A 26,750-nucleotide genomic window follows, 5' to 3' on the forward strand; every position below is an offset into this window, starting at 1 on the left:
ATTTTAATTACAACCCTAATTATTTAGGTGCATGGCTATGACCCAGTTAACAAACCCACCCTGGGCATCTCGTGGTCTCCCCGACCCTGCCCATCTCTGCAAGGAGGGAACCTCAGCTGCTGGCCAAATTATTTTTGAAACAAGCAGTGGAACTGGTTGCTACATCTTAATGAAAATGAATTTTTTTTCTTTTCTTTTTTTTTTTTTTTTAAGGAGACATTTCTATGTATATAAACAGCCCTTCCTCCCCAACCTGGTTAGACAAGAATGTTCCTGGGTGTGGACTGCCTTGTATAATTAAGTGCACAGCTGGAGCTTCTGATCCCTCCACGTCTGCTCCTTCCTTTCCTCCTTTCTTTCCCCCTGCATCCACCTGGGCGCGATCCGGGCGCGCTGCTCCTCCTCAGGAGCTCGGGGTGCGTCACTGGGGCAGGAAGGTTCCCTGCGTTCTGCATTCCAGAGCCATTCCTCGCTGAGACCAGCGCCAGGCAGAGCCTGCCTGCCTTGGAAGGGGGGCTGAGAGACGGGAGCTGGAGCAGAGAGCGAGCAGAGAAACCTCAGACCCTGTTTAGGCCATGGAAACGGGGAGCGCAGCCAGGACGAACGGCACCGCCAGCAAGCCCGAGGACGTGAAGAGCCCAACTGCTCCCAAAAAAGAAGAGGAAGCCAAGAAGGCCACGAGCCCTGGCGGAGGTGAGAAAGAAGCTATAAAAGGCACGGGCGGTGCTGCGTTGGAGACAGGGCAAATCAAGAGCTCCCTCTTCTCTGGGAGTGACTGGAAGAGGCCCATCATTCAGTTTGTGGAGTCATCCGACGAGAAGAGGTCAACCTACTTCAGCATGGACTCGGCAGACTCCAAGAAGATGCAGTTTGCCAGCGGCCAGATCGGAGACATGAGGAGACCAGCCCTGAACTTCCCGGAGAAGGGCGACCTCAGGAAGTCCCTCTTCTCCTTGGATTCCAAAAAGAGCTTCCTGCCCGCTGACGGGGAAGGGAGGAAGTCCCTGTTCTCTGCAGGGCAGATGGGGGAGCTGAAGAAGTCTTCCCTGCCTCTGGTGGAGACGGGGGACCTGAGAAGACCCTTCAACAAGGCCGACAGAGCGGCGGGCTCGCGGCCCCGCGTGAAGCTGGAGGACGTTCTCTGCGACTCCTGCATCGACAACAAGCAGAAGGCTGTGAAGTCCTGCCTGGTGTGCCAGGCTTCCTTCTGCGAGCTGCACCTCAAGCCCCACCTGGAGGGAGCGGCCTTCCGGGACCACCAGCTCCTGGACCCCATCAGGGACTTCGAAGCCAGGAAATGCCCTGTGCATGGCAAGACCATGGAGCTGTTCTGCCAGACGGACCAGATGTGCATCTGCTACCTCTGCATGTTCCAGGAGCACAAGAACCACAGCACGGTGACAGTGGAGATCGAGAAGGCGGGGAAAGAGGTAATTTTATTCTCCTTTTTTTCTCTTTTTAGTCCTCTTTTAATTCTTTATGTTCCCAGCAGCCTGCAGATGCCCATGTCACACCACAGCCTTTGCTCTCCAACCTGCAATCCCTGCTCAGGTCATGCCTGGGGTGGAATCCTGGATGCAGTGGGGAAGTGTTTAGTGGAGAGTTGATATTGCCTGGCTGCTGTTTCCATGGGCTTGGTGTTCTCCTGATCCTGGCTGCAGCAGCAAGAAGTGGAGTCGGGCTGCAGGCTGCATTTAGGGGTGGAGAACCTGGCTGCCAGCACACCTGACTTCCAGCAGAAGCTGAATCAAAGCCCTAAATGATAAGTTTTAAAAATTTTTATTGAGTTTTGACAGTGTTTGTGTGGTGTTGCCCAGAGAAAGGGGGCACTGCTCAGGGTCAGCACCTCCAGAATACAAATTGTCAAATCAGTGGCTGCTGAAGTTACTCATGGGCACTAATAACTATTGAAAATTGCTATCTCAGCTCCTGAGAGTGAGATTAGGTTTGTTTTTTTTTCTTTTCTGTTGAGCCACACCTATGGAAAAAGTCTTTTGAAGTTTAGATGGGAAAGAAAACCAAACCTTGGTGCAAGCACAAAACCTGATCATTTCCCCTGAAGTGTTACTACAACAGGTCCAGAGGATGGACATCCAGGGAGATTTCACTGGTGAAATGTCTTTCACCTTTGTTTGCTCAAAGCCTCCTGTTGTTTGCTTTCTGGGTGGATGAGGAGGATTTCACTTGTTCTAGCAAAAAATCAGGGTCTCCCCACATTTGTTGCTACACATTCCCACGGTAAAAGCAAGAAACTTTCTAAGCAGACAGGACAGGAGAGATGCCAATAAAGAGACCTGTAAAATAATAATTACATAAAACAATGTGCCTGGAGTCACACACTCAGAACCTGGAAGGGCACTAAGATCTCCTAAACCCCAAACCAGTCCTGTGATGTGGTGACCAGGCAGGCACAGGTACCCGAGTTCCCTTAATGGGAAGAACAATTTTACTCTTTCCAAGGAGCTGGGAAGATTGATCTCATCAGGCTGAAGGAGCATCTTGTGTAGAGCTTATCTCTGGCTTCTCTGGTCTTTTCTTGCCACGCCATCTCCAGCTTGCAGCCTTGCTGAAACCAGACAAAGCCTTTTCCACGACTCAGACAGCCTTTCCCAAATTCCTGCAGGGCTTTCCAGCCTGCTGTTTGTTCCATAATTGCCTGTCCTGGTGGTTTTGATGTCAGCCCTGAATGCTGCAGAGCTCTGACATAAAGCTGTGCCTGGTGTCTGCCAAGGTGTCCAATTCCTGCCTGGAACGAGGTGAGCAGCTGCTTCCTGAGGAAGCAAAGCTGCTCAGATCCTTCCTCCCGTGGCTGGAGACACCTCCAGCACCTTAATTTTAAAGGCACAGCCATGGATGAGCAGAGAATGGGATTTAAATTCTGTTTGATTCCTGTCTCTGAGTCCTTGTGCCACCTTTAGCTCCTGCACTGGCTCTGCTGCTACTCAGCCTAAAGGATTTAGGATTTATCACCATGAATCATGCCCATGTGTGAGTTTCTCCTGACAGAGTTTGATCATGTTGTAACTCGAGCGAGCATTCACTCAGACAAAAACAATTAGCAGCAAAGCTGTTGCCTACAAATGTTTGTTCCCACCCCTGATTTATTCACCAGAGGTGGAGCCTCAGCAGGAGCCGCAAAGAGCAATGAATATTTCCAAGCCCCTGGTGTGTAACACCTCTCCTTATCAAATCAGCCCAGCTGGAATGTGTGACCACAGACTGGAAGGGTGGCTGGGGCTGCTGCCCTTTTGGAAGGGAGAAGCAACAACCTCACACCAGGTCATCCCCATCCCTGCCCTGTTCTCCCAGCCTGGCATCCCAGCAGCTCCAGAGGAGCTTTAAAACCTCCAGATCCATCCTGACAGAGCCTTGCACACCTTGCTGGGTGTCCAGGATTTATCTGCAAGGATTTCCTCATCCCTGGCTGCTGAACTGGAGAAGATTCCAGAACTGGGGTTTGTTTTGCTGCACTGCCAGCCTGGGAGCTCAGTGATTTGGTGGCACAAAAGTGTCACAGAATAAGCTTGGTTTAGGTGCATCTGCCCTTCAGGTCTGCGGAATTAATGCAGATTTCAGCCTGTCTTTGCTGTGGGCCTGTAGGGAGGAGAGGGGCTGTGAAAAGGAATTAGGAAACCCTGCTTGTCTCACGGAGCAGACAGAGAGGAGGAATGCAAACAAGCCAGAACACAGACACCTGTAGTTAGGGCAGTGCAAAGCCTGATATCTCTGTCCCAGACAGAGAACACAGCAGCATCTTCCACTTTTCAGGAGCCTGGGGTGAGAGACACTCACCCCCTGTTCCTGCTGAGCAGACACAAGTGAAAGGCACAGGGACTCAGACAGAGACATTTGTCCTGACTTCCCACCCAGTGCTATTTGCCTATTTTACCCAGCAAACCTTTAATGCTCTCCCCAGATCCACTTTGCATTCATTTCCTGCTGCAGCTTTAAAGGAAAAGTAACAGTTTGCACCAGAACCAGTAAAAAAAAACAGCCAGGAAAAGGTCTGTGAGGCTGGGGAATAACAACTCACACTTGAAAAGTGAGAATGCTCCGCAGCAGCTTGTACAGCCCAATAAAACCCTGATTTATCAGCAGAGCCCCCCTTGGAGCCAGCATCCTTCATTCTGAAAGGGGCTCCTTCATCCCAAACCTGTTTTACAGGGCTGCTCTCCAAGGGAGACAATTTCACCTCTGCCTGCCAGTCCCAGAGCTGGAAAGAACCTGGCATTACCTTCCAGCACCAGCCTTGGTGCTCAGCGTGCCAGGTCACCTCTGCTGAAAAACACTTTGATCTGAGGTTTTTTTTCTGTAATTCTTTATCTTTTAAAGCAAAGTTCGCTGTGGGTACAGGAAGGGGAGCTGGGTGTTCCTCCTTCCCACAGAGCTGCTTTGAAAAGGGGAGGTTTTAACAAAGGCTGAGCCAGGCTTTGAAGAAAACCATCCACAGAGATGGATCCAGAGGTGTTCCCATCCCTGCATCACCTTCACTGAATAGAGAGGAAACAAAATTAAACCTTGGAAGGGCTTGGGGGCCTTTCACTGCTGCAGCGTGGCTGTGAGATTTTACCTACACCAGCTGTGGCTTCTCTGTGCACACAGCTCAAAATAGATGTTCTTTTCCCCAGAGTTTCCTGCAGGAAGGATATTCTTCTCAGCTGGAAATTGGAGTACATTTGTCTGTTTGCCCGAATTCTGCATTAATCCTCTACACTGAGGACAGAATCCAGGGAAAATCCACTTGTTTGAGCAAGGAATTCTCTCCAAGCTGTGCAGACTCAGCTTTTCCAGTGGCATTTTATGGGATGCTGGCAGAGTCTCCAGGGCTTTCAGCCCTCTGAAACCCAGCCCTGCTTCACAGAAACCGAGATGGGAAAATGCAGTTGTGCCCCCAGCAGAAATCATGTCCCAAACACCCCCCTGGCTTTTCAGCCACTGCGCTGGGACGACGAGTTGGAACAGCACTTCTGCTTTTTTGGTTAATTAGCAGAGCTCTCCCAGGCTGGGGACACAGGGCTGTTCCCAGAGCGTTCAGGGCATGATGCTGCTTGTGCTGCTGCTGCCTCCTCGCACAAAGCACTTGCATCATCGTGCAGGGCTCGTAATCTCCCATCTGCAGCTCCTCCACAGCACCAGGGCTGGGTTCAGCTCTTTGGATGTACACTCTGAACTTTCACTGAAGCCTCTTAACTGCCCTAATTAACTGAGGCTCTAATAGGGGAGCCAATCTTAGCTTGAAGGTTCTCAGTGCCTTCATTTCTCAGCCTGCTGTGCTAAAAAATTTGTCTAAATCTGGATTTCCTGGCATTTTCCCCCACTGTTGCTGTTGTTTCTGCTCTGGAGGGACCCCACAATGGGGGTGTTGCTGTGTTATCTCTCATTAGGACCTTCTGAACCCCAAATCCTCCAATGGATTTGTTCTAGAGGGTCCATCAAGGATTTCTGACCCTGGAAAATCTGAGAAATATGAAGACAGATAAGAGTTTTCTCTTAGGCAGTGAAGCTGAGGCACTGCCTGTCCCTAACCCCTGTGGTCCCCATACTGTGACTGTGTTTCTGTCATATACATGGGCAGCCAAAACAACCTTCCAGACAAAAAAAAAAGCTCTTAAAACCATCAGGAAATCATGTCCTGAACCCTTGATGTTGTGCTCCACCTCCAGAGCTCCGTTGCTGAGCCCTTCTGCCCATGCCACCAGTTTTTCCACTATTCCAGGGTCTCCCTGCACCTCTCTTTAACATTTTTTCCTATGTTTAGATTGTGGGTTTTTTTTGTAGTATTTATTTAATTTCATGCAGTACCCCACAATCACGCCTCCCTTCACCTCCCCTGCCCCTGCTGCACTCTGTGCTGGCGTTTCCCCTTTGCCAAATCTGGCTGAGTGTGGGATTTGCATCCTGGCCATTGGGACCATCTCTGTCATTTCCATTTGCAAGTCATAAACCTGCTCCAAATTGTTGCGTGCCTCTGCTCTTAAATGGCTGCTACATCCCACAGCACCTTTCTGGGGGATGTTTGAACTGCTGGGAGTCACGATCACTTTTACAAATAATAGTTCCTAAAATTCCTTGGAGACCCATCTTAATTAAAAAGGACCACAAAAGCGTAATATTGTCATCACCACCTTCCAGCCATCACCTGATTTTTCTTCCTGTCATTTTCTCTGAATGTCTACGTGGCTGTGAAAGTTCTGCTCTTCCCCAAAAATTCCTCCCATTCAATAAAATTCCAATAAAACCTGGAAAACCTTCTCTGTAGGATTTTCCTCCCATTCTTATAAGGATGTCCTGATTTTTGGGGATGAGGAGGGAACTCATTGCTCTGTAAATGAGCTTTTTATTTCACAAGCAATCAATGCCAACTAGATGCAGCTCCGTGGCTCAAGGAAACAACTGGAATTTGGGTGTAATTTCTCACATTGGTTAATGCGGTGGATAAATGGATCTAAAACATTTTCATCTCATTGCATTTCCCTGCTGTGCAGAGTCTTGATGGGCAGGACATCTCCCACTGCACGTGGGAATGGAAACCAGCAGGAATTCCTCCAAGTCACCGTCTTGAAAACGTGAAAATGATGGGATCAAACTCCTGTCTTTGTTCTTTTGATCAGTAGCAGAGCAGATTTTCTCATCTGGAAGCCAGTGTGGGTTCCCTGGTGAAGCTGTGCCACAAAATCCTTCCCTGTGTGCCCTGAACCCCTGGAGAGGGTGAGAATCAGCTCATGGCAGCATTCAGGCCACTACTGAGGGTGTGTAGATAATATTTAGAAAGCCAGTGCTCTCCTAACTCTTAAAAACAATGTGAGGATGCAACATTTGAGGCACTGAGATGCCTCTGAGCACACTTCCCTTTTTTCTGCCCACTTTTCCTGTGTTTTATAGGGCAACAAAACCACCATCCAACCATTGTCCCTCCATAAACAGAGATTTTCTGAGTTGGAACAGCTGGGGTTGTTGGCTCTCAGAGCTGCTGTGCTGGATTCCAGCTCCAGAGGCTGTTCAGACACTTGCCTGGCATCAGGACAAGAGCTCCTGTCTGGGCTGGTCCACAGCTTCTTTCCTGCTCTTCATTTCGAGTGGAGAACTGAAAACCTTCAAACTCTGATCAATAAAGACCCAGATTTCCACATCCACATTCCTGGATGGACAGCTGGAAAGTGAGAGTGGATTTCTCCATCCATGCCTCTAATTGTTGGCCTGAATTTCAGTGGTTTGGGTTCATCTAATGATTTTGCAGAAGATCCCACACGAACAGCAGGTTCTCAGGACTCTCCTAACATGACAGAACACGGAATTTCTGCCAACTCTGAAATTCCTCAACAGCTCTGGGCTGGGTGTCCCACAGCCAGATTGCCTCCAGCCATGGCTGAGACCAACCTGCACACACATGAAATGCAGAAATGCCCCAACAAAGGCTGGGGCAGGATCTGTGGGGCAGGGATGGAGAATGGGAACGGCCCAGGGAGGCATTGCTGGAGTTAACGGGGCAAGGCTTTGCCAACATCCAGGTCCAGGGCTGATCCAGGGAAAAAATGATCCAGGGAAAGAGTGCATGGTCTCCACTGCCACAAATTCCTGTCTCAGCTCTGAGCTTCTCTGGGAAGCCACTGCACAACGAAATGCAAATGAATCCCAGCGAAGTTGCTGATCTCAGCCGAGCAGGTTGACTACACCTCTTCCCTCCTCCTTTTGTGGCTTTTTTTTTTTCCTTTTCAATTTTTTTTTTCCAAGCATTCCCCAGCTCCATCGCTACATGAAAGCTCTCAATTCAGAGCAAATTAATCCACAATCCTGTCTAAACAGAATTCCTGCCGGAGGCATCATCCTCTTGTTGCAACACTCGTCAAACGTCATTCCGTAATTGCATGAAAACTGTTATTGCTGCACAGGCACACCCTGGGCTGGGCCCTGCTCTGCACACACAGCTGAATTTTGAAACAGCTCCCTTCCCCTGAAGCTCATGACTCCCATGTGATTAAAAGCAGTGCCCTGACAGCCTGGGAGGTGGGTGCTGCTGCTTTGCTGAGGGAGCTGAATCTGCTGGGACGGTGCCCGCTGGCAGCACGTGATGCCCGGCTCAGCCTGGACCTCCCTGCTCTCTGCTCAGCACAGCAGTGTGGATAGAGAGAGAGAAACAGCAAGTGTTTCTCACGGGGGCTTGTGAGAACTTTTAGGGAGTTGTAAGGATGTGGTAACTTGTTAAGTAGAAACAGTCTGCAGGTGGTGTTCTTCTGCTTCGTCTTTGTGTTCTTCTCAAGGAGCGTGAGGAAGGTGTTTTTGTTAAGTAACCAATCAAATAGAATGTATCACATCACTCCATATAAATCACGTGGTTCTCTTGAATAAAGCCTTCTTTTGCTCTTTCTACAAAACTGGAGAAGATCTGCAAGGCAGACCTGGCCTGTCCCTGTGTCATTCTTGGCGCAGGAGTGACACGGCAGGGCAGGCTCGGGGCTGGTGGAAGGGGCCACGCTCAGCCCCAGCTCACCAGGCTCCCTCCCCTCTCCTCTCCTCCCCACAGACCGAGCTGTCGCTGCAGAAGGAGCAGCTGCAGCTGAAGATCATCGAGGTGGAAGATGAGGTGGACAAGTGGCAGAAGGAGAGGGACCGCATCAAGGTGCGTTTGAGGTGTCCAGTTCACCCCTCCCTCCTGTAAGCGCCAATTCCTTCTCCCCTCCCACATCCCTCTGCTTCCCTCCAGCTCTTCCTCACTGCATCCCTTCCCCAGCCTTTATCTCATCCCCAGCCCAAACTCCAAGCCAAATCTTGGAAACAACAACTCCCACTGAAGTCATCTTGCGACATTCCCTGCGGGGAGATCGAGCCCTGATAGAAAACCAAGGCACCTCCCAGCTCTGGCTCCTTTTTTAGGTCCTTTATGGCACTTCCATCACCAGTAGCCAGGCAGATTTAGAAACAAAACCCACAAATAACCTGCAGAAGGGCTCTGGGTTGCCCAAACTGAGATAAGACAGCAGCATATGAATTTACCCCAACAAACATCTTATTTATGGTGGAACAGCTTATTTCCATGCTGAGAGAGAGCTCCTTTGTAATTCTTGCACCGTGGTAAGGGTTGGAACAGAGTCATGGTATTATTTTTTTCATTTATAGCCTAACTGAATAAAGCAGTGAAAGCACAAGTTGGAGACACCCCAGAAAATTTGCATAATATTAACAGGCAAAGCCATCCTTCTCCCTTTTATGTGGTGCTAGCACATTGGCTCACCAGCCCTGCTTTTCATCTGCTTTATTATTACTATTATTATTATTATTATTATTATTATTATTATTATTATTGGAAACCTGACCTAGAAATTTTGACTCTCAATATAGTTACATCTCCAGTCCTTCTGAGGAATATTTCAGAGGCACCTTGAGGTCAGGCTTGTAAAAAGTGTTTCAGCACCTTTCATCCTTTGAAATGGTGGGAATTTGGTCCTCAAATAATCCAGGAGCCAGAGCACTGATTTAGAAGGTTACAGAGTGTTTTTAAATGTCACCTGTGAGTGCATGAATTGAAATTGGAGATGTGCTCTTACCGCTGGGAAGGCAGTGGCCCTGTTGGATTGCATCCATGTGAATATTGCAGGAGCAGGTATTGCTTCTCTTGGCACAACTTTCCTGCAGCTGAGACTTGCCTAGCTGGAGTTTCCATACTCTAAATGCTGAATCCTTGGATTTATCCCCCTCTGTGTCTCTCTGTTAGCAAATAACTCAGTGAAATTTTAACATTTTCTTGCTCCTCTTTCCCGCTGCCTCCCCTCTCTGCCCCTTCCCCACCCAGAATTACACCACCAACGAGAAAGCCACGGTGGACCAGCACTTCAAGGAGCTGATCCGTGACCTGGAGAGGCAGAGGGATGAGGTGAAGGCTGCCCTGGATCAGAGGGAAAAGATCGCCTCGGAGAACGTGAAGGAGATCGTGGATGAGCTGGAGGAGAGGGCGAAGCTGCTGCGGGAGGACAAGGAGAACAGGGAGCAGATCCACCAGATCAGCGACTCCGTGCTCTTCCTGCAGGTGAGAGACACCTCATTGCCCTTTTCTTTGTCCCCGTGAGGACTTTGGGATTTATCCCCATGAGGACTTTGGGATTTGTCCCCGTGAGGACTTTGGGATTTGTCCCAAAGACAAGCCCAAAGAAGTGTGAGATGTGTGAAACTCTCGTGGTGAGATGGTGAGAGAGATGGGGAGATTGAGTGGTGATCAAAATCCAAATTTACTGTGGCTTACATGTGCTTATATACTATTATAGATCTCATTTCCCTTCCCTTTGTCCTTGTGAGGATGGGATTTGTCCCAAAGTCAATCCCAAAGAAGTGTGAGATGTGCAAATTATCATCAGTGGTGAGAGACTGAGTGGTGGTCAGAATCCAAAGTTTTTGTGGACTACATATTCTTATATATTATTATAGGAAGGCTAGTAATGTTTTACTACAGTGATTGGGTTCATCATCACATAAACTTCTACACTCTGCAACATCTCTTGATGGCAGAAGTTGATTCTTCTTTTCCTGTCAGCCAGTCTTGATTCAGCCTTCAGCTGGTCTTGATTTGATCCTCAAAGCTCTGCTTGTTCTTGCCAAGGCATGCTAATTATCAGGTCTCTTATGCTAATCAGGTCCAAAGCACTCTGTGTCTGGTGTGCCCCAATGTGAACCTTCCCCAGTTCCCTGCACATCCAGGGCAGGGATTCACGGGGACATTTGGAGCTGTCTGTGCTCTGGTGGGTGAGGAATGGACTTGGACATGCCTTTGGTTTGTATGGATGGCTGCAAACCGTGGACAGAACATCTCCCTGCCCACCTTCCCTGCTTTCCTTTCCCCTTCTGGATTCTAACACCAACCAGCTCCCTTTGATTCAGCCTCCACACTTTTATGCTCCTCATTAATGCAACCCCTTTCTTTGGCAGGAATTTGGGGCTCTGATGAGGAATTATGTGCCCCCTCCATCCCTGCCAACCTACAGCGTGCTGCTGGAAGGGGAGAGCATGAGCCCATCCATGGGGCTGCTCAGGGATGACCTCCTCAACGTCTGCATGAGGCACGTGGAGAAGATCTGCAAGGCAGACCTGGGCCGCAACTTCATCGAGAGGAATCACATGGAGAACGGTAAAACATCCCAAATATTCCCCTCCTGCTTCCCTGGAAGGGGTGATGAGGGTGGTGAGCACTCCTGGTGAGGGAGAAAGTAAGCAAATACCTGAGGAGAAAGTGGGAGTAGCGACTCATGTAGCTGGAATTAATTCTGGAAGATGAGAGTTATTAGAATGTGAATTCTGGAATATTGGAGTTATTCTACCTCTCCTATGTGGGGATGGAATCAGTTGAACTGCCAGGGATGGGGGTATCTCATACAGGACACCAAACTGGCCCCACTTCCCTGATTTATGGTTCATTTTAGGGTTTCGTGTTTAGGATTTAATGGGTTTAGCCACCTCCTGTGTGGAGTCAAGAGCAGCCACCCTTCCCTCCTGCCCTGTGCCAGGCTCCAGCAAGCCCCTGGAAGTTTAGCAGGACATTTTCCAGGAGGGAAAACTCCACAGATCTGCTGAGGCAGCTCAGTGAAGGGTGAATTCACAAAGTGAATGTGGGATGGCAAGTTCGAAATCCTATTTGTACCACTCAATTAGCACCTGTAGGGTGCTGGTGTGACATCAAATATTACAAGTGCAGGGTTTCAGCACTGAAATACCCTGCAAGCACCTGTCAGTGAGAAAGAAATATTTGAAAATCTAATTTTCCAAGTAAAAAATGGCTCAGTTTGGGTGTTTAGCTACAACTGGAGCTGGAATGACTCTGATCATACTCCCTGTTCCACTTGGGAGAGATTTCCTGCCTGCCCTGACCCAGGTGTTCCCCACATTCCGTGATGTTTAAGGTGATCTTTAAGGTGAACAGAGAGGTCACAGCCACCACCACAGCAGCAAAATTAATCTTTTAAGTTTATAACCCACTTCCTCACTATTAGCTGTGAATAAAGCACTTGTCTTGCATCAGGCTCACACCTGAGTTTAGGACAGGGCACCACAACGGGGCTGTGTTGTCTGCACTCCCCAGCCCTCCCTCAGGCTGCCTTTGCAACCCTGGGCATGTTGCCCAATCCCAGGGATGACCTCTTGCAGCAGGGATGGCAATGAGTGCTTATCTCACCTGGATGTAATCTCTCAGCCACTGGGGAAGCCCAATACCAGGCCAGCGGTGGGTGATGTGAGGATAAATGGCACCCTGCTCTTCCAGGAGGATGTGGGAGGCCAAAAGGTGCAGGAATAACCTCAAGGACAGCTCATGCAACAGAGGAGATGAAGAATTCTGCTGCAGGTCTGCAAAATCGCTGATAATTCACTCAAATTCACAGTATTTACTGGGCACCCCTCCTGAGTTAATAATTAAACTGTCCAGAGCCATCATCCTCCATCAGACATGAATTAAATGGACCAGATCCTTCTGGACCAACCTTTCAGGAAGGTCAGGGATCCCAGAGTGCTCAGGATGCACAGCTAGATGAAGATTTTAAAACTCTCCCTGCCTTTAAAGTAGCACCAGAAATTGAACATTACTTATCTTTCATCACTGCAACATTCCTGTTTAAATTCCCAACACTCCACATCTCCAGGATCACCGAGAAATTTGACAATAACTCAATATCAATAGATGACAAACAGATGCAAAAATCACTTCTGTGCATTTTTCTTTCTTTGTTCACCTGAAGCTGTGCAGAATTTCCATCTGCTGGGCTGGGTTTTGCTATTCCTGCAGCATTTTCTGTGAGCATTTTTAAAACCCAACAAGGTTCTGCAGCTACTCAGTCCTGGTAGCTAAGGATAAAGCCTGATTATCTCTTGATTATTTTAATTGAGGTCTCATCATGTTATTGACGCCAGAAGCCCTTGTTTTTTATTTGAAATCCATGGAATCCAAGTGCCAAAACCATTTTTATCTGCTGCCAAAAACCTGGGTGCTTCCAGGATTGCTTTACCAGGGACTCAGCTTGGATTCTGCCCTAATGAAAAGTTGGGAACAGGTGGGAAATGTTATTTATGGCGAGTCCCAGGAGCTTCAGAGCTCTCCCTTCTCCAAGCCATGGTTACAGATGAAAGAGGGCAGCACTCTGCATCCAGTGGCTGCCAGGGAATTAAATCCATTAAGGCACTGTGGAGTTATTAACACAAACTCCCCCTGAGTCACTGCAACAAATTCATTTGCAGCTGGCTTGATCTTCCACTGTAAAAAACTTCCCAGGAAGAAATATTATATTAATGGAATGAAAGCTGCTTAATAGCAGACTCCAAAGGGAATCCATGTCCTTTTAGTTGTCATAACAGGTACCTATGTGGTGAGGAGACAAATAATCAGGGAGCTTAAATAGCACTGAAATAAATGGGAGAAATGAAAGAAAAGTTTGTGCAGTGACTTGAGAATCAAAGAATGGAGCTATTTAAACATGAAAACCGAATTTACTTCCTTGCAGAGAACAATAGGTTTATAGAGGCTTCCAAAGAATGTTTTTATGAGCAAGTGTAGTGATAAAGCCTCATTTCCTGTGAATCAGTGTCAGAAACACAAACCCAGGCTATGTAGGAGTAAGTTTGATCTATGAAACCTGAACCAACCCCTGTCCAAGAGTTCAGAGCTGTTTGCAGCTCAGCTTTAGCATCTCTCTCTGAAAACTGGAGAAGCCAACCCATTTGACCCTCCCAGAAGTGATTTCTGGAGCTTTAGAGTGGCAGTTCTCCATCAGCCAGCCTTGTGCTCAGGCTGAACTCACAGAAGGAGCCAAATTCAAAGTTTTGGAGTAATTTTAAGCCACACAACATCATTTTGGTAAGAAAATGCCTCAGCCCTCAGGTCTCCCTATGGATTTTAGAAGAACCTGTGTCTGCTGCGAGGTTGAATGCTTCAGCTGGGCTCTTCCTCTGAAGGAATCTTTTATTTTAGACCCTGGCCAGCTCCAGAACTGCTTTATCTCCCAGGCAAAGATCCCCCAGGGGGATTAAAGGCCCCCAAAGTGCATCCCCGAGCTCATGCCCTGCTCTGCCTCTCCAGGGGACCACCGGTTCATGATGAACAACTACGAGTGGAACCAGCCCGACAACCTGAAGAGATTCTCCATGTTCCTGTCTCCCAAAGGTAAGGATGGCACACACAGCTGGGCAGGCTCCCTTCCAGCTCGGAAAAGGAGCTGCACTGATGATCCAGCCCAAAATTTGCTCTCTTCCACATCTCAGATCCATCCCTCTGCACATTTTCTCTCCAGCTCACAGAGCTTTGTCAAGGTTTTGCCTCAAAACAGGCAGAAGAGGTTTTCAGTTTTATGGGGAAGAGCTGGAGTGGCTGAACTTTGTCCAAGAGTGAATATAGGGGAGTTTTTACATGGGTTTCCAGGATAAAATCAGTGTTTTTCTCCACCCAAAGCTTATCTCTCTGTGCTATCAAGAAAGAAGCATTAAGATTTTACTTTCACCACCAAACACAATTTTTCCTTAAAGGGAAAGGACAGAAGAAGTGAGGAATGTGTCCTAAAAAAACCACAAAACAAATCAGGAGTCTGGAGCTCTTCTGTGAGCTCTCACAAGAGCCCTGGTGATTTGTTTATATCCCACTTGTTGTGTGGCCACTTCAGGATGAATTTTTGGAGCGAACCAATGTTTCCAACACATCCAGCTCTAAAATCACAGTTGGCATTTCTAAACTGGCATCCAGAGCAATGAGCTGAGAATGCTGAAAGCCCAGACAAGGCAAGGAACAAAAGAACAGGAAGGGTGGCACGACACAAGTGACCAAATTTCAGCCCTGCCCCGGTTTGCCAGGTGTTTCCAGCTGCTGCTCTGCAGCAGAGGGTGGGCAGGGACAGGGACATGGCAGCAGGGACAGGGACACTCCCTGAGGGCACATTCCTGCCCTGTGCTGGTGTTTCCTGAGGATAACCCAGACCCAACACTGATCCCTTTGTCTGGATTGTCACTTTGCCCTTCTGTGCCCTCAGCCCACCCTGGCAGCTCCCTGAGGGTGTTTGGGGCAGGGCTGGCATTCCCATTTCAGTGCCAGCAGGGCTCTTCCCAAGTTCAGGGGCAGGGTGGCATATTTGAGAGTTGGGTTTGTTTTTCTGCTCTCCTTCCTCAGGGTTTGCAGGCCCTGTGCTGTCAGGGAAGTTCTGCTGAGATCACAGACTCAGCCCTGCACCCAAAACTTTCCAACCCTGAGGGAGATTTGAAAATCAGCACAAGCTGAGCTTATCTCTACCCAAAATGTGGAGCTTTCAGGTGGAAACAGCCCCAAAGGCATTAAAGGGGTGTGCAGGGAGGAACACTGGGCAATGTCATCCCCTGGGATGGTGACACTGGCAAAAAGAAGGGGAAAAAGAAGGAAAAAGCCATTTTGGCAGTGGCACAGCATGAGTGCCTGAGCTTCCCACACCTGGGAGAAGATGCTCCAGCTGGGATCCAGCATTCCAGCTTGCTGAAGATCCAGGAGGGATCCCCAGGCCCTGCCAGATCCGTGGTGATTTGTGTCCCCTCCTCCTGCTGACTGTCCAAAGCTGGGTGATGGTTTATCCCACCTCCACATCTGCGTTTTTCCTGGAAACACTGACAATGCTGCCTTCCCAATTACTCACTCTGTGTTTTCTCCCAACAAAGTGACTCTGGCCAAAACAAGCCAGGCTATGACTGCATAGAGAGCCTGTGATGGACGGGGATTGAGCATGGCCAGGGCTCAGGAGGATCCATGACTGCACATAGAGCCTGTGCTGAACACGGATTGAGCAGGGCCCAGCAGGGCCCAGCAGGGCCAGGGAGAATCCAGTTGATCCAAGATTGCACACATAGCTTGTGCTGGATGGGAATTGAGCAGAACCAGGGCTCAGGAGGATCCATGATTGCACACAGAGCCTGTGCTGGATGGGAATTGAGCAGGGCCAGGGCTCAGGGAGGATCCAGCTGATCCATGATTGCACAGGAGTTGAGCAGGGCCCAGCAGGGCCCAGCAAGGCTCAGGGAGGATCCAGTTGATCCAAGATTGCACACAGAGCTTGTGCTGGATGGGAATTGAGCAGAACCAGGGCCATGGAGGATCCAGCTGATCCATGACTGCACACAGAGCTTGTGTTGAACAGGGATTGAGCAGAGCCAAGGCTCTGGGAGGATCCATAATTGCACACAGAGCTGTGCTGGATGGGAATTGAGCAGAACCAGGGCCATGGAGGATCCAGCTGATCCATGATTGCACAGGAGTTGAGCAGGACCCAGCAGGGCCAGGGCTCAGGGAGGATCCAGCTGATCCATGACTGCACACAGAACTTGTGTTGAACAGGGATTGAGCAGAGCCAGGGCTCAGGCAGGATCCAGCTGCTGGAACCACGCTGGGGGACATTTGGGGAGCAGGATGAATCAGTAGGCAAAGCAGGAGACATGACCCACTTGGCTTGCAGGCTGGCTAGCCAAGGATCTCCCCATGAATAATGCACCATCCCCATCACCATTTAACTCTGCTGAGCTCTCTGTGCCCTGTTGCTGTGGCATCAAAGTCCAGCAGTGCAGCTGATTGCATCTTGGTTCAAGAATCCCAAAAACAGGAGGGAAAAAACGAGGACCACCCTCTGCATTGTGTAACGCCCTTGGAATCCTTCAATATCTCACGGCAGCTTTGCTACACACCCTGTTTTCAGGCTGGGTCACTGCAGATTCTGCCCCAGGCCACAGTGGAAAGTCTGTTTGCTGGATTGAGGAATGCTCTGTGCTAATTACAGCAGCCCAGACTGGGGAACTGCTTGGATTCCAGCTGAACCTATTGGGTTTAAGCCCTGCTTAAATTCAAGGCTTCCACTGCTCTTGAGTTTCATAATAAATGGCTTCAAACTGAAAGAGAGGAGGTTTAGATGGGATATTAGGAAGAAATTCTTCCTGTGAGGGTGGCGAGGCCCTGGCACAGAGCAGCTGTGGCTGTCCCTGGATCCCTGGAAGTGTCCAAGGCCAGGTTGGATGGGGCTTGGAGCAACCAGATGTACCTGCCCATGGCAGGGGCTGGAATGAGATGATTTTTAAGGTCCCTTCCAACCCAAACTGTTCTGTGATCCAGTATTTGCTTGCAGGGATGGCAGGATGAGGCGGAGGGGCATAAAACACTTCAAACACTGTCTCAAAGACAGAGGAACAATCTGTCCAACTGCTCCACGCTCCTTTCTGTCCTCTCCCACTAAACTTTCTTCTCCTAATGTGTCAAACAGTTTGGCCAACGCCAGGAGGAGATTGGAAAAATCATCTTGAAAGTCTTTGAATGAAGAGTAGAAGGGACTCAGGCACACAGAGAGAGAATTGTGTAAACAGAAACACTTCTTAAACAGAGAAGCAGCCCACAGGATGGCAGCAGAGCAGCTCCAAGGATCCATCTTTTTGCTTTCCTGGGAGCCCAGTGCCCCCCCAGAGGGCTGCAGCAGCACCAGTCTGTGTCCTGGTGGGAGCCTGGGGCACACACCTGGCACAGGGCTGGGAAATGTTCCTGCCCTGGTGTCTGTGGAGCTCTGAACCCAAAGCTCTGCCTGCAGAGCTCTCATGTTGAGTACCCAAACCTGAGCTGGCAATTTCCTCCAGCTCTGTGGCACTGGGAACTCTATTCACTGCAGAAGCCTGTTCCCCCTTCCCCAACACCCAGAGATAAAACCCAACTTCTCCTCTGCTGCCTGGGCCCAGATTTCTGTTCTGGGGCTGCTCCCAGCTCGGTGGGGACCTTTTCCTAGAGCAGTGCCAGGCACAGGCCTCGTCAGGAGCCGACTGCTGAACTGGATGCTCTTGTTTTACAGCCAATTTCAACCCACGGTCATGGGAATTTTCCTCCTTCCAAGCGACCGAGGAAACACTTGGTACGGGTAATTCTGCCTTCAGTTTGAGAGGATCTAACCCCCCGTGCCACAGCTTTCTGCCTGACTAACCCACCTCTCCTGCTGCCCCTCTCGGCTGCCCTGGCACCTGAAAATCCCAGAGCCAGCCCGGGCTCTCTGCTAGGAAAGAGCAGGAAAAGGCACCCCTGGTTCTGCTTGAGCACAGAGAAAGGAGGTGCAGAACACAGGAGGCAGCTTGCAAAGATCCCCAGACCCTGAACATCCAGAGCACCCTGAGGAGGTTGTGGCAGAAGCAGGAGGAGACTCCCAGTACTCCCAGCCAGTCTCAGAAGCACAAGGTGCTTCTTTCTATCACGCCTTTTATTATTAAGTTCTCAAAGACACAGCCTGGCCCACGTTCATGCCTTTTCTTCCCAGACCCCCATCTTCTTTTCCCAACATTTTTCTCCTCTGCTTTGTTCCTACAAGGTCCAGCCTTTCCCATGGTGCTGGAAGGAGCCAGGGCCACCCTGCCTGGGGAGCTCTGGTGACTCAGAGCCACACCTCAGCCCCTCCTGCCTTCCACAGGCAGGGCTGTGTCCCTCTCGTCTCCCTGCTCTCACATTCCTTCTGGCAGCCAGGGCCTGACCCCGAGGAGGCCAGGAGGGGAAGCTTTAATGGTTTGAGTGAAGCCTGGGAGGAAGGGCAGTGCTGGAGTCATCCCTCCTGCCTCGGGAGGTGCAGGGAGCTGCTCCACACCTGCACTTGGGGCTCTCAGGAGAAAGGCTGGTCCCTGCCTGGAGCTCTGGCATCACCTCACACCCACACACAGCTGCCTGCCCTCTTGTCCCTGAGAGAAAAGGGACAAAAGGGACAAAAGGGACAAGGGACTGGTGCCCCCCGAGCCAGGCGAAGGCAGCGTCGCAGGGGGGTTTGGAACTGCCCCCCTGCAGCCCCGTGGAATAACACAACCTCTTTATCTTCCAGTAGGCAATGGCACTAAGCTGCCTTTTCAGTTCTCCTCGGTGGGACAGAATCCGCCCGGTGACTTCAGCAAACAGTCTGACGGGAGCCTCTTCACTAAGACCGGTACTAGGAACTGACTGTTCCCCTTCCTCCCGCCCCTCTGAGGTGTCAAACCCCCCAGTCCTGCTCTGCCTTCCTGCCCCTTTGAGGTGCCAAACCCCCAAATCCTGCTCTGCCTTCCTGGAGCAGTCCTACACCTTGGTGTGACTGCCAATCTCTGAGGCACCTGCACAGGAGCAACTCTGCTGAAGCAGGGCAGCAAGGATTGTTCAAAAAATATTAAAGTTTTATCTAGGGAGCAGGTGGCGGGATTTTAAATTTTGTTTGTAACGGGTAGGGATAAATTTTAGATGATTCTTGCGGAAGGCACCGTTTGCCCCTCTGGTTTCATCCCTGAAAAATAACACAAACAGCACAACCTTAAAAAAAAAACAAAACATGCAGGAGCTGCCTGTCCTTCACCAGAACCAAACCCTCATTCACCATCTCATCAGCCTGCTGTCACGTCCCACCAGAGGTGGGATCCAGGAGCACCAGAACCTGCCAAGCAGAGTCAGGTGTGATTAATTAGAGATGCAGGGCCATGGTGACATTGGCTGTGACACTGCAGGGCTGGGCAGCCCTGGGGCACAGCAGGCCTGGGCGGCTGGAGGGGGTCAGGCCTTATCAAGCTGCCAGAGGAGCTGCAGGAACCCCAGGCTCAGCTCTTTGCACTAATTAAACAGCCTGCAGTGCTCTCTGCAAGAGCCAGAATGCTGACTTTGGGACTCGGCCTGAATTTAATTGGTCTGATTGCATTCCACCTCTCTGCATTCCTCAGACATTTTAATTAGCCAGATCTTCTTTCCTGCCTTTTCCTGCCTGATTGGGTGGTGGCAGAGGCATCTGTCTGCCGGCTGTCTGTGTGTCCCACCCCGGGGATGGCTGCATTTCCATGTTGAGCAATGCAATACTAATGAGGTGGCACTTCCAGTCCTGCTGCTGCTCCTGGGGACACCGGGGTGGCAGTGGCAGGGGCTGGTGTGTGACTGGCTGTGTTTTGTGTTGTCACAGCCTACCCTTCCATAGTGAGGCACCAGTCTGCAAAGGTGACACCACAGACGTGGAAATCCTCCTCCAAGCAGTCTGTATTGGTAAGAAAAAGAATAATTTTTTATTGGGAGAGCTTCAGTTTGTTCCAGGGGAGCTACAGGAATAAGGATGAGTCCTTTGGGAGCGTGGAAATAAAAGCTTCAACCCCACTGCTCCTGTTCAGGATGCAGATTAACCCCCCAGCTTCCACAGCTCTGATCAATGCTGCAAAAAATGGTGTTTTGATCTAAAATATGATGCAGAAGATAGGGACAGTGCAAATCCTGTAAAATGACACTGATAGCACTTTTCCTTGTCACCCACTCTGTGGCATCCACAGGGTGTCAGTGACAACCACGTCCAAGTGCCTTGCTGGTCCTGTCCTGCAGTGGGGCAATGCAGGATCCCAGGTGAGGGGTCAGGCTGTGCTCAGGAATCACCACAGCATCTCCAGGCCCCTGCTTTCACACTGATCATGATTAGAGACACAGGGCAGAGATGTTTTAGGGCTTGTAATCTCAAATCCACAACCAGTCAATGCACTGCCTCAGGAGCACCCAGTTAATCTGGTTTTATTCACGCTGTGCTGCATTAAGGCCTTGCATGATCTGAATTAAGATTGTCGAGCCTTTGCCACCACAAATGAAACATTGTGTTTATTTTTATTTTAATTTTTTTTGTAATTTCTGATTGCACATTTGTGAGAGATGATTTAGTGTTTGGTGGAAGTGAGACCTCAGCATTCCCACACTGAGGGAAACACACAGCAGGTAGAAATTGGCTGCCTGAGGACTGCAGCTGGATCTGCCCCATTTTCACGGCTCCCCAGGAGGTGAATTCCTCTGGAAGGGATGTTCCTTGGCAGATTCTTCCAGGAAATCCAGCCTCGAGCCTTTGAAGGTGCTGCAGCAAACCAGCAAAACCCTGCCATCCTTTCTGCCTTGGGTTTGACCTCTAAAACATCATCACCCACATCCATGGTGTTCCCAGGGATTTTTCTTTAATCCCCAGAGAGAAAACCTGGGTAACTTCTGCCACCATCCCTTCCCTGTGTCCCTTCCTCTCCCGTGCACACATCTGTAATGACCTTTTCCTTTTTATAGCCAATATTCACCACACAGCCCTGAGCCCAACAACTGAGCTGATAAATATAAGCATTTAAAAGCACCAAAATAGAAATACATACTGCAGGCTGCAGTATCTCTGCAGGAGCTTTTATGGTCTATTGGGCCAATAATCTGGCTTTTAAACCAGCCTTAAATGTGTATTTAAGTAATATACATTCTAAAAGGTCTGTAAATATGAATTTTCACAACGCACTGTGCTGTTTGAGGAGGAAGGTCTTTTTCACACCCAGGGAGCCGTTTTAAATGAAGCCCTCCTCTTTCAAATCTTAATTCTGTTGGAAATTAAAGCCATAAAATGCAAAGAATCTCAACAAAAGGGGAACACTGAGCAGGGAGATGGGCTGGGCTTGCTCTGCCCTTGTTTCCTGCTGTTCACTAGGGCTGCACCAAAAGGGGCTGTGGGGTTTCTCCCACCTTCTGCACGTGAGAACAAACCCAAGGCAGACTGGGCTTTAAAACTCCCATTTTTTCCTGAATTCCATATGATTATTCCTTCACTGGTGGGGGGTTATTAAAACCCCATTTTTTTTTCCTGAATTTTGTATTTATTCCTCCAGTGGTGGGAGGATATTCCTAACTGGATATTAAACCCCCTTTTTTTTCCTGAATTCCATGGTTATTCCTTCAGTGGTGGGGGAATATTCCTAACTGGGCTTTAAAACCCCATTTTTTCCCTGAATTCTGTGGTTATTCCTTCAGTGGTGGAAGGATATTCCCAGCCAGGCTGGAGATTGTGCAGCCAGGGATCCCAGCAGAGAAATTGGCTGCTGCTGCTGCAAGGGGAGGCTGCACGACACAACTTTGCCAGGTGTTGCTGCTTGGATAAAGAACTATTTATATGTTATAACATAATTAAAAAGTATAGTATAATATACATATATTTTAAATATTTTAAATTAAGTTAAAATATAAATATTTTATTATTAGTGTTTTATTAATTAATAAATATTTTAAAGTATTATAATTAAAAGGGTATAATTAAATTAGTATAATTTAATTAATAATTATGTTTAATTTAAATTAATTTATATTAATTTTAAACTTTTATAATTATATTATTAAAATATATATGATAAGTATAAAAATATATATTATAAAATATAATATTAAAATATACTTTTTTTTTAACTTACATAAAAAATTAAAAAAAAAACCCAAACCACATCATCCAAAACAATTCAAAAATCCAATTCCTCGTGGTGCTGAGGCCGGGATTGGTGAGATGAGGGTGGATGGAGGGTGGAGGTCAGGGAAGGAGGGGTCAGACTGACGTGCCCCAAATTCTGCCTTGCAGTCCCATTACCGCCCCTTCTACGTCAGCAAAGGCAACGGAGCCACCTCCAACGAGGCGCCCTGAGCTGCTGAGGACGAGAGGAGAGCCGAGCTCAGCTGAGGATTGTCACACATGTCCCTGCTCCCACCGCCCCTCCTGCTCCAGGGGCCACCCCTGCCCTCAGCACACCAGGACTTTTCCCTCTGCTGTCCCCTCCCTGTCCCCTCCCTGTCCCCTCCCTGTCCCCCCAGCTGCTCTGCCCTTCCTGGGAATTGTGGATGCTTGGGTGGCACCCCCTGCTAGGCAGCTGTCCCCTTGTCCCCAGAGCTGTCACACCCTGCTGGATGTCCCAGAGCTCATCCCAAACTCCAGCTTTTCCTCTCCACCCTGGGGACACTCAGCTCCCGCTGGGGTCACATCTCCTGGTGGCATCACAGGGTCCCCATCAGCTCAGCTCTGCTCCTCACCTGCCCAAAAAATGAGCAGGATTTTCCCAGAGCTGGGAATTGTAGCACCCCCTGCTAGGCAGCTGTCCCCTTGTCCCCAGAGCTGTCACACCCCGCTGGATGCCCCAGAGCTCATCCCAAGCTCCAGCTTTTCCTCTCTGCCCTGGTGGCATCCCATGTCCCCAGAGTCCTCCATCAGCTCAGCTCTGCTCCTCACCTGCCCAAAAACCCCAGCAGGGTTTTCCCAGAGCTGGGAAGTGTGACACCCCCTGCTAGGCAGCTGTCCCCTTGTCCCCAGAGCTGTCAAACCCTGCTGGATGTTCCAAAGCTCTCCCCAGGCTCCAGCTTTTCCTCTCCACCCTGGGGACACTCAGCTCCCGCTGGGATCACATCTCCTGGTGGCATCACAGGGTCCCCATCAGCTCAGCTCTGCTCCTCACCTGCCCAAAACCCCAGCAGGATTTTCCCAGAGCTGGGAATTGTGGCACCCCCTGCTAGGCAGCTGTCCCCTTGTCCCCAGAGCTGTCACACCCTGCTGGATGCTCCAGAGCTCATCCCAAGCTCCAGCTTTTCCTCTCCGCCCTGGGGACACATTCCCTGGTGGCATCCCATGTCCCCAGGGTCCTCCATCAGCTCAGCTCTGCCCAAAAACCCCAGCAGGGTTTTCCCAGAGCTGCTGGAGGAGGACAGGGAGGCTTTCCTAGCCCATTCAAGTGCCCCTCCAGCCACATTTTTGAATTAAGAAATAAAAAGCAAATCCATCCTAGTAATACAAGATTGATTAGATGCCATAGGTGCTGGGTGCTTTTCTAGTTTGTGGTGGTTTTTCTTAATTCCCTTAAACCAAAATTGATTTATACGCTGTAGTTCATGTATTTTATATTTTTTTCCCCTGCAGTGGGCAATGAGAATTACTGCCACAGCTTTTTTTTTTTTTTTTTGCTCAGGATAATATTTTTGTATTTGTCCCCTGGACAGATGAATCACATCCAGGGCTGGAGAACCATCCCATGATCTCCCTGAGGTGATTTTCCCTCTCCATGGACAAGCCAAGGGGCTCAGTCCATGCAGTGCAGGGGGAGAAATGGGAATAAGAGCCCTCAAATGCTGAAAATCAAGACCTAACAGCTCCTTTTCATGGTTTGCTCTATTCAAGCAGTTTTGGAATGGCTTCCCCCCACTTTTTCCTGCTTGCAGCACCTTGCTGAGGGAGGTCCCACTTGAAAATCCTTCCTGGCTCATCCCTTTGCAAAGATACTCATGGCTTTTTAACCCAACACCTCACCCAAAACTCCTGGGGCTGAATGTTGGTCACCCCAGAGCACTTGAAATGTCACTTTATGATGATTTTTAATTTTTTTTCCCTATAAAGACCAGAGGGGGAAGGGGCTGGCGTGGTAGGGCAGGACGTGACAAAAGGGACGTGAAAAAAGGGATGGAATTGCTGGGAAAAGCACTGAGGGGTTTGAGGATGTGTGTGAAGGGACAAAATCAGCCCCCTCCAGGTCTCACTGTTTTGCCCTTGAGCAGGTCCAGTAAAACCTTGCACCACCTCCTTTTTATGCTCCAAAACATGTAAATGTTTTTCCTTTTCCTCCTCCTCCTCAGCTTGGATGTTAACCCCTCCCATCCCTGATCAAGGCTGTGTGGTGCCAGCTGGACCCTGCCCGAGGCCACCACTGTCCCTGTCCTCCCGCTGTCCCCTCTGTGCCCCCACAGCCTCTTTGCTCCCCAAGGGCCTCCCCAGCCCTGCACACCCAAATTCCCACAAGGAATGGAGCTGCTCCCCCTTTGCCTCAGCCCCGGGGACGCCAGGACCCCGCTGGGGTCCCCCTTTTCCCCCTGGGATGGGGCACAGGGGGTTCTGGAACCCCCCCTGTGCTTCCTGGGGGGCTTCCAGCCGGGCTTTGGGGTGTGCAGGAGCTCTTTGGATCATGTCAGCAAAGCCTGAGGGATGATGATGATGATGATGATGATGATGATGATGATGATGACAACGATGATGATTCCTCCTCAGACAGGGCAGGGGGGGCTCTGCTGGTGATGTAAAGGAGGCCCCTCACTGTGCACCACACTGCAGAAATAAAGGAGAAAGCTCCATGTCTGACCAAACCCAACGGGCTTTGCTCTGTCTTTGGTGTTTCTGTGCTCTCACTGAGGCTGAGTCTCTCCAAATTATGGGGCAGCAGGGCTGCAGAAACCATTCTGCCAGCTCTTTGATGCTGTTTCACTGCTTTTTTTGATATTTAAGGTCAGAGGAAATTCCCACATCGTTGAGAGTCAAAAGCTGATGTACATTTCTAGTCCCACACCCCAAAAATACCCGGTTAGGTCAGTTGCCAAGCACTGGTGCCACAAAAGTCCTTCCCTGCAAGGGCATTTCTGAAAAACCCCTCAGCCTGGGCCAGAGTTCAACTGGAGGGAAATGCTCATTCCTTTATAAGATTATTTTGGCCCAGCCTGGACCTGGATCTCCCCAGGACGTTGATTCTGGGACCCTCCACCCTCTTGAGCCCTTCTGGGGACCTCTGGTTCTGCTCAGCTCAAAGCTCTCGTGTCCATCACAGCTTCTCCTTCCCCTGTGGAGAGATAAAACCCCTGTAGGGTGCTGAAGATGCAGATTCGAGGCCAAAACCAAGTAGATGTAGCACTTAGAGCTGCTTAAAGGAGCAATTGTACATCCCTCTGTGTGGACAAGGGGGTTTTTTACAGATTTCCAGAGGATTCCTGGCATATTTCTACTCCCAGGCATTAAATACCAGCTCCTTTTCCCCAGCCATCACCACCACTCATCCTGAAGGGCGAGGATCCCACCAATTCACTGGAGGAGCTGGCAAATCCTTTTTGTTTACCCCCACAAGGGAGCCAGCAGAGGAGAGAGCTCAGCTCTTTCCCATCAATTCCACTCGTTGCCTCCGTTACTGTTATTACTGTGATTAAAAAGCAATCAAAGAGAAATCTTCTTCCTGTCCTGGAACTGCTGCAGAACGTCTCGGTCTCTGGAGCAGGAGAAGGGAAAATTTTCAGCACCCCCTGAGCTCCTGGGCTCAGTGACAGCAGGAAATGATGATGGAGCTCCTGGCCTGAGCAGGGAGCAGGGCTGGAATGGAGTAATGAACATTTTTAATGCAGGGAGTTGGATTAAATGAGCTTTTTTTGGGTCCCTTCTCGCCCAAATTATTCCATGATCCCCTAAGGAATAGTGGTGATGGGTTTCACCAGCCCAGCCAGCAGCTGGGGGGGTGCAGGGGACACTGGGACACCCAAAGGGGCTGTCAAAGCAGGGCTCAGTGACACCCACAGGGTGACTTGGGGTGAAACCAGCAGCTGTGACAGCCCTTGGCGGGCCTGGGTCATGGAATCACAGCATGGTTTGGGCTGGAATGGACCTTAAAGATCACCCCATTCCAAACCCTGGGGACAGCAGGTGGCTCCAGGATGGGTCCTGGGGCAGGAGGTGGCTCTGTGGACAATTCCAGAGTGGATCCCAGGGGCAGGTGGCAGCTCTGGGGTCATTCCTGGGTCCAGTCCCGAGGAGGAGGAGGTGGCTCCATGGACAGACCCAGAATTAATCCTGGGGACAGGAGGTGGCTCAGATGGGTCAGTTCTGGGGACAGGAGATGGCTCAGGTCAGTGGGTCAGTCTGGGGACAGGAGGTGGCTCAGGTTGGTGGGTCAGTGCTGGGGACAGGAGGTGGCTCAGATGGATCACTGCTGGGGACAGGAGGTGGCTCAGATGGATCACTGCTGGGGACAGGAGGTGGCTCAGGTCGATGGGTCAGTCCTAGGGACAGGAGGTGGCTCAGATGGGTCAGTCTGGGGACAGGAGGTGGCTCAGATGGGTCAGTCCTAGGGACAGGAGGTGGCTCAGATGGGTCAGTCCTAGGGACAGGAGGTGGCTCAGATGGATCACTGCTGGGGACAGGAGGTGGCTCAGATGGATCACTGCTGGGCACAGGAGGGTCTCGGGGTTGATCCCGGTGTGGATCCCG

General features: G+C 49.9%; 1 protein-coding gene across 3 annotated transcripts; it reads left to right on the forward strand.

Moving 5' to 3' along the window:
• The first annotated feature begins 448 nt into the window (after positions 1-448).
• On the forward strand, positions 449-25,079 carry TRIM29 (tripartite motif containing 29). 3 transcript variants are annotated; one of them, XM_064397840.1, is made up of 9 exons: positions 449-1,430; positions 8,522-8,617; positions 9,788-10,021; positions 10,915-11,113; positions 14,048-14,131; positions 17,799-17,858; positions 18,804-18,905; positions 19,896-19,975; positions 22,335-25,079. In XM_064397840.1, the coding sequence occupies exons 1-9, from the start codon at positions 576-578 to the stop codon at positions 22,395-22,397; spliced, it is 1,773 nt and encodes a 590-aa protein (XP_064253910.1). In that variant the 5' UTR covers positions 449-575; the 3' UTR covers positions 22,398-25,079. The 3 variants fall into 3 exon arrangements, with proteins under 3 accessions (XP_064253910.1, XP_064253911.1, XP_064253912.1); XM_064397841.1 differs by having other exon boundaries at positions 18,807-18,905; XM_064397842.1 differs by lacking the exon at positions 17,799-17,858.
• Positions 25,080-26,750: the final 1,671 nt, after the last annotated feature.

This window comes from Passer domesticus, chromosome 23 (genome assembly GCF_036417665.1).
Source record: "Passer domesticus isolate bPasDom1 chromosome 23, bPasDom1.hap1, whole genome shotgun sequence".
In the NCBI taxonomy this organism is placed as follows: Eukaryota; Metazoa; Chordata; class Aves; order Passeriformes; family Passeridae; genus Passer; species Passer domesticus.

Bases quoted from the DNA above. Each gene is read 5' to 3' on its own strand.
- TRIM29 (XM_064397840.1), top strand. From the start codon at position 576: ATGGAAACGGGGAGCGCAGCCAGGACGAACGGCACCGCCAGCAAGCCC. The intron at 11,114-14,047 runs GTAAAACATCCC...CTGCCTCTCCAG, and splicing joins GAGGAATCACATGGAGAACG to GGGACCACCGGTTCATGATG. The intron at 14,132-17,798 runs GTAAGGATGGCA...CTTGTTTTACAG, and splicing joins CATGTTCCTGTCTCCCAAAG to CCAATTTCAACCCACGGTCA.